Below are 11703 nucleotides of genomic sequence, written 5' to 3'. Positions count from 1 at the left end.
ATACAGAGAAACAACATATGTTTATCAACTGTAATTTTTAGAAGACTAACCAACCATGTTCTTAAGGCTCCAAATTTGAGATCTTCCTCCTTCTTCCACTCTTCACTTCTACTGTCATCTTTTCTCCCTAAACAGATATCCAAAGAAGTTGAGTATTTCCTTTTCATATTTAGCATGTGTCTCCTCATAGAATATCTTTCCCATTTCCTGATCTTGCAAGACAATGACCTGCCTTGCCTCCTCTGTGTTCATCAGTAGAGCATCTAACAGAGTAGAGCTTGTGTCTGTGAAACAAAGATTATTGTGATGATCACAAAGAGATTCTGCCCAATTTTTACCAGTCAGAGTTTGTAGCAGAGGTCTCAAGTGCATCCGTTTAAAACAAGAGAAAAAGAGAAAATAAACCAGGAGTGACACGTTGTAGCTTGTGCATTATATTATATGCAACATGACACAGATTATGTTAACTCATTCCAGGTGTGAGGCATAAACATCACTCAGTAGTTTCTATCTTCTTCCTCCCCCACCCAATACACCTTTCTGTATAAAAGCTACAATTATTCATAAGCATTTATAAGTCACAAATCCACCACATGAAGATAGACTCTGAAGCAGACTAAACCACTCAGATCCAGTCAGTTTGATTAAAGCAAATTATTTGCCTCATTACCTGGCCATCCTGTTCAAAGGTCCACATTGTTCCAGGGACAGGTCTGTTACTCTACTTGCTTTCACTAAGTGAAAACTTTTTTTCTTTTTTCAGCCTTAGGAGAGTACTAAAATTCAGTTTTTGTATTGCTTTCCCACTAACAGGGCACTAGGAAGAAAAGCACTAACCATCTGTTTGGACTCTACTGGGGAAAAAATCCAACCCACAAACAAACCCAGAAAACACATAGTCACAGAAAGAAAATATTCCTATGAATTCTTTTTTTATATAAACATCACATACCCAGCTTTAATTTTGGCACATCCTTACTTCTGAGTAGGATTATTTCCTTTCCTTTAGCACTATTTTAATTTTGGAAATAAATGTCTATATGACATCCTGTACTTTTATCAGCTAAAGACATATGGCATGAGGAGGGGAAAGGAAAATCATAATTATGCAATATACCAGTTAACTAAAACCTGGTAATACTCTAGTGCTGATCTTCACAAAAAATATCATTTTTCTGATAATGCTGGGCAAAATTTGTTAACTAGAAGCTGTCTACTTTTGAATGATGGGCTCTTCCCTGAACTATTATAAAATCTCTGTCTTCAAGGTCAATTGAAGCATCATTTTCACCGTAGGTAGAGATCAAATGGTTCTCTATAGTGGAACAGCAGCTCTTCACATAGCAATGCTTTGTTCACATTTGTTTTACCTGCAGGAAATCATAGAATGCATTACTGACAGAGATACTTGACTTAAAGTAAAGTTCTGCTCTGAAGAGCAAATTCAGTCAAGGTTGTGTTTATTGTCTTTCAATGATATTATAGCAGATGATTGTTTGAGAAGAAGATTTATTTCTTTCTTCCTTCTATATCACTTCTTGAAGGGTATCTTCCAAACTCAGACTAGGCTAATTTCCCTTTCTGACCATCAGCAATAATGGAGACACTGCAGAGGCAGCTCTGCCCTCAGGGACACCCTCACTCCTCTCCAGTGAGGCTCTGGAGTTACAGCCTGGCTTTCCCTCACTGCTATGACCCATCTCACAACATACACAACTTGTGGTAGCTAACCCCAATAGCGGTTTTCAAATTTCTGCTCTATTTCTAACATGAATACTTCAAATACAACATCTGTAGGAACCACAGGCAAGAACGCTCAGACACAGTAGCAGGGGACAGCTATGTAACATGTTCAGTCTGACACAGGACACCAGGGCTGGATGGAGATACTCATGTCTTGTGTAACTAAGACATTTGGAGTCACTCTTCACTTTGCTCTGAATGAAGGAAAGAGAGGACAAATAGTTAATGATTTTCCAGTGCCTAGTCAATACGTTTCAAGTTATTTCTGAGAGCACACCAGGCTTTCAGAGGTTGCTTACATGGGCTCAGAAAGAGAATAACAAGAAACATAACAGTCAGGCAAACACAAATTCTTCTCACAGCCACAAAACAGACCCATTCTGAGATGAAACCAAATCCATTTTGGTGAAGGAAACCAGAGCAACGAAAAGAAAATCTACAATCCTCTTGTCCTTTACCATACCCCCAAGCTCATGCTAGAATTTAGCTTTTGTTTTGTTGCATTGTCCTGCAGCAATGAAAATTTATCCCCTATGCTCTTCTAGTTTTTCCTGTGGGGATGTTTTCCCCCATCCACTTCCTCCTCCAGTCCACCCAGAATTCTCACACTTCTGGTATTTTCTCTGTTGAATGAGCATCTCCTCCCCACTTTGTTCTGCTGTTAACTGCAAGAGCTTAGGGTGCCGTACTGTTGGAAGAAACAATTTCCAAAGGGAAAATATTTCTGGTTCAGACCAGTTCAAGGATTTTCACAGCACAAATTTCACAGTATAACCCAAAATCATTTGTATTGCCTCAGATGCAAGGAGGATAGCATGCTTATATTTGCACTTTTGTCACAGGTCCTCTGTGAGGAAATGCTGGCTTTTTTCCTACTGGTCTTTTACTCACCAAAATGTAATTGCTCATCAGTTGGGCACTCTTTATCTGTGCACCTCACATACAACCAGTCAGAGCAGGACTGCAGAAATTATCAGCCTTGATTTCAGTGTATCTGTGTCAGGCTGACCAAGGGGGTGAGCAGGATCTGCTAGGCACACACTGCTGACTAATCACACCTGTCATCTCTCTATTCAATGTACTTAAAGGCAGTCTGCATTACTCCCTGGAATTTGATATGTTAGAGAGCAATGGGGCATCTTTGGTCATGGTACCCACAGCAATTCTGGATATTTGCTACCTTTATTTTACTGTTACTGGTATTGACACTTGTCTTCTCAGGCCAAACAAAGCTCTACTGCAAAACTCATGGATTTAAATATGTGGTGTAGCCATACAATCAAGACACTCTCATCCTACTGAGTAATCACTGATTTTCCACTGCCACTAGGTCTTTGTAAAAAAATAAAGAAGGTGGCAGGAGATTTTTCAAGGGTTTAGAATTCCTTCAGGAGTCTTGATCTTATTTACAATTGTGCCTTACCAGATAATCATTAGATTTTTCCTTACCCTCATTTATCACTGCTCAGGCCTCTCCATAACATCAAATATCCAGATTCTTTAAATGATCCTGTTCCAGCCATCACATCATATCAGAAAATGGTTTGAATGATACAAATTACCTTTCACAATTTACACAGAAGCAAAAAATGAGTATAAACATTTCCAACACAAAATATTTCCTGTGAAACTAGACTTCAAAGTAAACACATTTACTAACAGAACCAGAGAAGACTCTCAGGTATCTTCATGAGAGCATGTGATTTACAGGCAAACTAGGAGCTGAAAAAGCATGCATTTCACAAGGTTACCAGGTTACACAAAGTAACTATAACCATAGAAGGCAAGAGATGTGGTTCTTATTTGTTCTTCCCCCACCCTCTCATAACTAATCTATTCAGATAAACTGTCAGAGCAACTTGATTTATACACCAAGGATACCAGCAAAAAAACATGTCAATTCCCCTTGGGGAACTCATGAATAGAGTCCTGCCTGTTCTGGTGCTGCCAGAGACTAAAACTAAATGTCCTTCCCTGCTACAGGTTCACTGTGTACTGCCAGAGCACCTTCTCCTGGCACTGGCACTCTGTGCTGGGTGCTCCTGCTCAGACTGCAGCCATGAACCCCCAGTTCATGTCACAGGCAAGGCTGCAGAAAAAGTCAGAAAAAGTCCTCCCTTTTCTACTTTACAACATTTTACTACATGAGAGTAGAGCTCAAAAAGAAACCAGCCTTTTTGAAATGATGGATGCTGTACACAGTGGAGCACATTCTTCCCAAGGGACACTGGACTTGCTCTGTGTGTACTGAATGCCATGGATACTGTCCTGTGCTCCTGGTGAGTGACTGATCCTCCTATCAACAACAAACACAGCCATCCTGAAGATCATGTAAACATATACCACAAGAGGGGAGAGAGAATTCTCCCTGCCATTTTTTGAAAATAAGCCTTTCTTTGTAACAGAGTCCTTTCAATTTCAAATTTGCAAATTGAAAAGTGCAGTAGGCAATACAGAATTTAAAACAATAAACAAATACCACAGCAGATAAATAGGCATTTATTAAAGTTCATCTCAAAACAAACAAAAATAATAAAAGACATTAAGGCATCTTGTATTCAATGACAGTTCATACAGTAAAAATGACTTCTCCTTCTTATACAAGAGAGCAGATTAGGGAAAAAAAAAAAAGAAAAGAGCTCTCACAAAGAACTTCTCCCAAACTGTTTGATGGATTACTGATTTCCCCTGTCCCACCAGTTAGTCAGGAAATCCCTCCAAAGAATGCCTATTTCTCCAATGAAACAGCTACAAAATCCCAACACTCATTGAGACACGTGCAAGAAAGCACTTTTGCCCCTCCTCAGACATCCCACTGTCTGTAAACATGCACACTGGAGAAAGACCAACAGATGGATATTGTGCACAATAAAGAAGCTGCACTCCTGCTTTAACCATTCATTTTTGAGCAGACTAGAATATTTGGCCTTGCTTTCACTAGTATTTACTATTTCAGCCAGTTACTAGTGAAAATGAGACCACAAACTCTAGCCTGTTCTGCAATGCAACAATTTGTATGTCCTCCTTCTAACTCATACTAGAAAACAAATGACAAAGGTCTTATTTCCATGGAACAATTTATTTTGATGAATTAAGCCATCAAGCCACCAATCACTGTTATAGTGCTTTTTTCTTCAACTGGAATAAGAACATCATGAAATGTTTACAGTATCATTGGGTTCACTATAACAGGATTTTACTACAGACTAAATATAAATTAATAAACACTTCAGCACTATTCACCACACTGGCTCCCTATATCCTTTGTCACATTCTAACCTTCATTTAAGGCAAGTTTGTTGGTTGATTTTTCTGAAGATGACCACATGGTCTCTAGACAAGCTTGTGTGACTAGATTTACAAGTTAGGAAATTGAGCTTTATAAAATGTTTACTTCAACAAGTATGAAAGTTATTAAGAGAGAGATGGTGACCCAGAATTGCACTGTATTAAAAGGTGGAGTTTCCTTGTACCAAAGTCCTTTATTCATCATCTTTAGAACCAGTTTTGCTTAACTATAAAAGAGACACAAAAAGAAAGTATTCAAATTTTAGGCTGTCATTCCATTTATTAGGAAACAAGAACATTATTTCCATCTCACACTGAACATGCATTTACTTAATTAACAATACAGACTGATTGTGCTACTGTATCAAAAGACTGAAAAGCATCAGAAGTTAATTCTTAAGCTTAAACACTAAATGAGCTTATTTCCTGATCATGAAAGTTGAATTTTAAAAAAACAAACAACAAACCCCAGAAAAGCCTCAGGGCACTGTTTCTATTTAATTTGAAGGCTTTATCACTAGCTCTCCAAAAAGAAAAAAAAAGATGAAGTAACAGAACTTTATCTTCATATATCTCTGAGAGAATTCCCATATAGAAATTTAGACAGTGTAAAAATAGACATTAACTTACTATTTCTCACCTTTTAAAGCTAAGCTGATAATTATCAAAAGTAGCATACCTGTAATGAAATCTATCTGAAAACCAAGACATCCACTATAAATAGCCACTTCTAACTCAGAAGGACTCTGCCCAAAACAACCTTCATCATTTACTTGCTCTTACTTAACAACTGGAACTGGTGTTAGGTCTTACAGCAAAAATTACCTCAATTGTGTAAAATAAGATAGTTTGCTTTCAAAATTGTAAAGCAGTGATTTTCACTGAATCAGCAAAGACAAGAGAGTGGAAAAAATCAATAGTGAGGCAGCAAGCAGAAAAGAATTATTCACTGGAGTAGTTGCAGCAGAGAATGAGGCTTGTAGGAGAGAGCAAGGTGCTCCCACTTGGGACAGCTCCCTTTTATTCCTTACTTACCCACAGCCCTCCAGAACCTGGCAGCACTACTAACTTTATTTAAAATCTTCTTGTCATATGAAGACAGAATATTTGCAGCACACTTCGTTAGCAAAGCCCTCTCATAAAATTAAGATTTAATTGCTCAGTAAATAAGAGAACTTGAAAATACTTACATGCTGGACACATATAGAAATTAATCAGACATCATAGTCAAATCCAAACATAGTTAGGAAGAAAAGCAAGAAAAAAATATATCAGATCAGTTTTCTTCAGATATAAGTACAAATAATTTTCAATTTACATACACAGCATGTTCACAATACTGCATATAATACACTCACTTTACCTTAATTACATCAACCCAGTTCCATCCTCGTGGAAGCTCTCCTTTGTTATCTGCAGAAAAAGGTTTTAATTTCAGCACACAAGCGAAGGGGAATATTTACCTTTCTTCAAAATCAACCCACAAAATGCTAAATAGCCAAACCCCTCAATTTCTGCACTCTGAAGCCATGAGGACAGAAACAGATTTTAATGTCTTAAACACAGTGTGTTCTTCAACCAACCTCAAAGTGAAAGGAGGAAATGAAATAGCCAAGGGAGGTTCAGATTAGATTTCCAAAAAACATTTTTCACTAAAAGAGTAGTTAGGTATTGGAGTAAGTTGCCATGGGGAGTGTTGGAGTCACTGTCTCCAGAAGTGCTCCAGAGGTGCCTGGATGTGGCACCTGGGGACAGTTTAGGGGTGATTATGGTGGTGATGGGCTGATGGTTGGATAGATGAACTTGAAGGTCTCTTCCAACCTTGGTGTGATTCTCTGATTATGTGACTCAAAGTAATTCAGTTTATATAAAAAACCTGAAATTTAGTTCAGAAAGTAGTTCCAATATGAGCTGGGCTGACCAGCAATGATGAATTCTGTCAAAGAACTAAATTTTATGCAGCTTTTCCTTTATACAGTTAACATTAAGCTTGCCAATTATACATTAGGTTAGGTAGATTATATGTAGGAATTGCTATGACAGGGTATAACTTATTGCTACAACAGGATTACTGAAAACTGAAGGTGAACATGAAAGAGTCATCTGCAAATTAACTGAAGTAATCAACTCTTTCAATCCAAATCCTTCTATTTCATTGAAAGCATTAAGTATCTGCACAAGCACTTCTATTTCTAGAATGCAAACTAAATTAGATGCTTTACTCTGGGTTCCAAATAAAATCTTTTGTTTAGAAATTACGTTTTTAATAATGTGAATTATTTATGAGAGCCCATCAACAATTTGCCCATCTGCATTTTTTGCTGAAAGTCAACAAAAGATGTCATTAAATTATAACTCTATAGAAAGTTGCTGTGACCAGAACTAACATCTCAAGCAAGAACAATTCATCTAAAACAAATAAAATGGAGACCAGAGATTTAAAGTAGCTCATCTTATGAACAATTTACTAGTTATACTTTCTCTAGCCAGGTGTCCCTACTATAAAATTTGGATTTTCATACTGATCAAAGCAAAGATTAGTATAGTGAACAAACCTGTTTTATCAGCTAGTTTTCGTTTCTGGGTTTTGGATAACTGCTCCTTTTTCTCTTTTTTCTTACTTGGTGGCACTTCAGGAGTTCCAATTGAAATACTATTGCTTACTGAAGTCTGAGAAGGATAAAAGTAGTTGTAAACATTTTGCATATTAGTTTCATGGATATCCCTGTGTAATGTGATTATTAAACCTGACATACTGAAATACCTTGACTGTCAGAAAGAAGCAATGCTGTCAGCAGCCTGCAGCTTTTAATCCACATATAATCAGGGCTGTACTTTTAAAAAATGTGTGTTAGGGACTGGAGTTATTCTCTTCCAGTTGCAAAGGGCACCTTTTTCACTTTTAAAATTTAATCATGGAGTGTGATTTAGTCTGAATGGATTCAGACTTCTCAAACATAGAAATCATTCCTACCTCCTCAAAGCAGATCTGCTGCACCATCATGGCTTACACAACTCAAAAGCCACAAATGGACCCAGCCTGACTACTTTAAGACCCTGGAGGTGCACTTATACAATCTCAGGAAGGCTGCAGTAAATTGCCACCCATCCAATCCTCAGCAGACACATCTCTGTTTCAGCTTCCTTTAGTTTTACTTCTGCTCAAAATCTCTATTTTAATGTTATCCTGTGGGACATAACAGCAGGCTGCAAACATTTTGGTGTAACAGCAAAATAACTATCAAATACAACAATTATCACCACAGAGCATTGTGGCACCATACTTTGTGTGTCACTTTTGGCCACTAACATGTATAACCAATGAAGGAATTTTCAGCTTAGAGAGAACTCTGAAGTATTCAGGTTATAATATCAACATTCTTTTTCAGTTTTAAAAGCACAAAATTAAAATCAGAATTTATCCCCTTACCACAGTGTTAACAGGTTGATTTTCCATGAACACCTCCTTATTGTCTTTGGCATATTCAAAAAGTGTGTATGTCATTGCAGTTCCGAGATTTGCTTCAACTTCTACCATTAACTTATCCAATATGCTTTGCTTAATGGCTGAAGATCTAAAAGAAATCATTAAACTCAACTGTGAACTAGACAGATAATAAAAAGCTTTTCAAACAAAGAGTTCCCACCACAAGGCCAGGGAGTGAAGCTGTCACAAACACTTACATTGTGTTGTTGAAGAAAGCATCCATCGATATGACTGGTGCTGTTTGTGGATATGTTTCTGGCCAAGAAACTTCTATTAGAAAGGCTTTGGGATCTCCACTTTCACCTATCTGAAGAGGAAAAAAACCCCAAAAACTTTATAAATCAACAGTTTCCAGTTACTTTCTGAGGATTAAAGCCAATTAAGAAGCCTATTACTGCTTTTAGACCATCAAAATTCCTTGAGATTACTATTTTGATAGTTATCAGTTAGAAAATAGTGCTATTATCTAGAAAGAGCATTAAGTTTTGGACATCAATATTAACATTTACCCTGCAGTTTTTTCATTCTAGAAGAAAGAGCAGAAACTGACAAATCTCCTTTTATGGTTAGGGTTTTTAAATTCCTTTGTTTAAAAGCTACTTTGTAATATCTTCAAGCCAAATATTATACTATCTCATATAAGAACAGAAAATATGAAGCCTTTTCTCCCCCACACACATCTAATCACAGAGCAATATGAAAACAAGCCACAAGACAGGGCTGAAATAAGGATGGCAATAAACCACTAAGCTAAGATAGCAAAAATAACTGATAAGTATATCAATATTTACATCTCATGGCTACAGATATTTTATTTCCCTATATGAAAGAATGACTAGTAAAAGATTTAAGAACTCAGTAGAATGAGTCTGGATTAAAAACAAAAAAGGCAGCATATTACTGACATACAATCAGAAATAACTGTTTCACACAAGGATCTGGAAGACTAGCACAGTAAGGTTTCTAAAACCACGCCAAATTTTCCCTTATTTGCCTCATTAGAAAAATCAGCCTTTATCTAATTATGTAGAATAAAGTGTGTCCACAAGAGAAGTCCTAATCAAGGTAAGGCTATGGTTTCAAAATTTAAAAAGTAAACAAAAAATTATTGCTTTCTTATTTACAATATCTGTTTCAGCACACTGGACTAACTGACATTCAAAACCACTTGTTTAATGGTGAAATAAATAAAACTTTAAATCAAGAATCTGCAACATTTTTCAAGGCAGTATTTACAGTTAATTTCCCACTGCTACCAAGAGCAGAAGTGGCTGCAAGGTTCACAGGGTTCTCTCAGGAAAGCAGTCTGTGTGCAGATCAAATTCTACAAAGCCATACAAATTCTTTCTATCTTCCCATGCACTTACTTGCATGATGATTTCTCACAGTACAATTTTCTCTTAATGAGAAAGATGTATTATTGCCTTTGTATGACAATAAGTTTTATTGTATTTATCTATTCATAAGTACTTATTATTTTATTTATTATTAACTTTTGACAATTATTTTTTGTCTAATAAAAATCAGCAACAACCAAAGCTGGTGAAAAGTAAAATGACTTAGGCTTGTAGGCATGTCTTATTTCCCTTTTCAAAGAAATTTAAATTTATTAAGAATGATCCAATCAATGAAGAAAGGCCACTCTTACATGGCTGGCATTTCAAGGGCTATTAATTAATTGAGCTGTTTCTCATTGCAATTAGTGACATTATTTTAAAGTTACGTGAGAAGCCACAGAAAGGTGGCTTTAGATGGTTTCTCCCTGAAACAGGCATATAGCATTTTCAGAAGTCTCCCTTCTGTCCTGTGGGTGCCTAAGTAAAGTCTTCTGGCCATCAAAAGATCTGCCTCAGTCTGTGCCCAGAAGAACTTCCAGGTTTTTAAATCTGAGAAAGCTGGTGAGAACTTCATGCCAGAACCTAGTTGTGTACCCTGAGCTCAGCACTGACTGTGCCAGTGCACATATCCAAAGCATTTTGTAGATCTTCTCTTTAGCAGATAAACAAGACACAATCAACAGTCTTTGGACAAGAGACAGCAATCTTGTAACTAAGCAGTTAACAAAGGCTCCAAATTTTACATAGAAACATCTCTATAAATCTTTCCATTTCTGATCTGTTAGGGTAAATACTACACATCAGGCCTTCTTCAGAAGCTGTGACAGTTCTGGCTAGGCAGGGCACAGACACACAAGTGGGATGCCTGGCTCAGGGATAACTGGCAATAGGGCAAGAGGCAATGGGCAGAAAGTGACAGACAGGAAGTTTCACCTGAGTGTAAGGATTTCTTTACTGTGCAGTGACTGAGCATGGAAAGGTTGTTCAAAAATGTTGTGGGGTCTCCCTCACTGTAGATTTTCAGTGGTATTCATTGTAGATTGTGGACACGATCCTGTGCCACGTGCTCTAGGATGGCCCTGCTCCTAGAGCAGGGAGGTTGGACCAGGTGACCACTGTGGTCCCTTCCAGCCTCACCCGTTGCGACTCCGTAACAAACCGTGCTGGGGGCAGGTTCACGTACACGACACCCTGTGGTGTGAAGCCCTGTTGTACCAAACAGCCTGGAAAGAGCGCCCTGTGGATCTATCCTTTACCGCACACCGGATACCCCTTTGGCTTAGAATCCCCCAGAATGGCAACAGCAAGGCAGCAAAGTGACTCGAGGGTGCACCTTGGCCTTACCCTGTACTGGAAGGACACGGGGCTGAGCTCCCTGAAGCACACGTCTCCCTCGTAGATGGAGCGCAGCGCTTCCAGCTCCATCTGCAGCCAGGGCCAGAGCAGCGAGCAGGGGTTACGAGAGAAGGGGTTACCGACCGCAGCCCCAGCACGACCTCCCCGCGCCCCGCCGCCGCCCAGCTCCCTCCTCCGCCCCTCGCCCGCTCCAGGGCCGCCGCTCCCTTCCCGCCCCCTCACCCCGCACGGGGCTATCCCGCCCTCCCAGCCCCGGTTCCGCTCTCCCTCAGGCAGCGGGGCCCGGCACTCGCCTCCTGGTCCTCGTTGGCCGCCATGGCCGGAGCTCCCGGCCGCGCTCCCTGGGCCCGGCCCGGCCCCGCTGCCGCCGGGGCTGGGCGGACCTGCCTGGCGCGGCCCCGCCGGACTCGCACGGACGCGCCTTCCCCGAGGGCAGCGCGGGGCGGCCGCGGGCACCGCCCCCTGCCCTGCCATTGGCCGGCCGCGCGTCCC

At 39.4% G+C, this 11703-nt stretch overlaps 1 protein-coding gene across 3 annotated transcripts; it reads right to left on the bottom strand.

Moving 5' to 3' along the window:
* Window positions 1–1650: 1650 nt before the first annotated feature.
* On the bottom strand, window positions 1651–11592 carry RWDD4 (RWD domain containing 4). 3 transcript variants are annotated; one of them, XM_063156122.1, is made up of 7 exons: window positions 11505–11592; window positions 11200–11280; window positions 8716–8825; window positions 8462–8606; window positions 7587–7701; window positions 6395–6444; window positions 1651–1937 (listed from the first exon to the last, which is right to left on the bottom strand). In XM_063156122.1, exons 1-7 carry the CDS (start codon window positions 11526–11528, stop codon window positions 1779–1781), a joined length of 684 nt encoding a protein of 227 aa, XP_063012192.1. In that variant the 5' UTR covers window positions 11529–11592; the 3' UTR covers window positions 1651–1778. The 3 variants fall into 3 exon arrangements, with proteins under 3 accessions (XP_063012192.1, XP_063012194.1, XP_063012193.1); XM_063156124.1 differs by lacking the exon at window positions 1651–1937 and adding an exon at window positions 4227–5258 and having other exon boundaries at window positions 11505–11590; XM_063156123.1 differs by lacking the exon at window positions 1651–1937 and adding an exon at window positions 5286–6224 and having other exon boundaries at window positions 11505–11590.
* Between the last annotated feature and the right edge of the window lie 111 nt (window positions 11593–11703).

Source organism: Melospiza melodia, chromosome 5 (assembly GCF_035770615.1).
Source record: "Melospiza melodia melodia isolate bMelMel2 chromosome 5, bMelMel2.pri, whole genome shotgun sequence".
Classification (NCBI taxonomy): Eukaryota; Metazoa; Chordata; class Aves; order Passeriformes; family Passerellidae; genus Melospiza; species Melospiza melodia.
This window is presented reverse-complemented; position numbering and strand designations above follow the sequence as displayed.

What these genes read in the sequence shown, in the direction of transcription:
- RWDD4 (XM_063156122.1), bottom strand. Translation starts at nt 11,528, where the DNA reads ATGGCGGCCAACGAGGACCAGGAG. An exon ending in CGGCCAACGAGGACCAGGAG is followed by an intron (nt 11,281 to 11,504) that starts GCGAGTGCCGGG and finishes CCCTGGCTGCAG; the next exon opens with ATGGAGCTGGAAGCGCTGCG. An exon ending in GCTTTCTTCAACAACACAAT is followed by an intron (nt 8,607 to 8,715) that starts GTAAGTGTTTGT and finishes GATTTCTTTTAG; the next exon opens with ATCTTCAGCCATTAAGCAAA.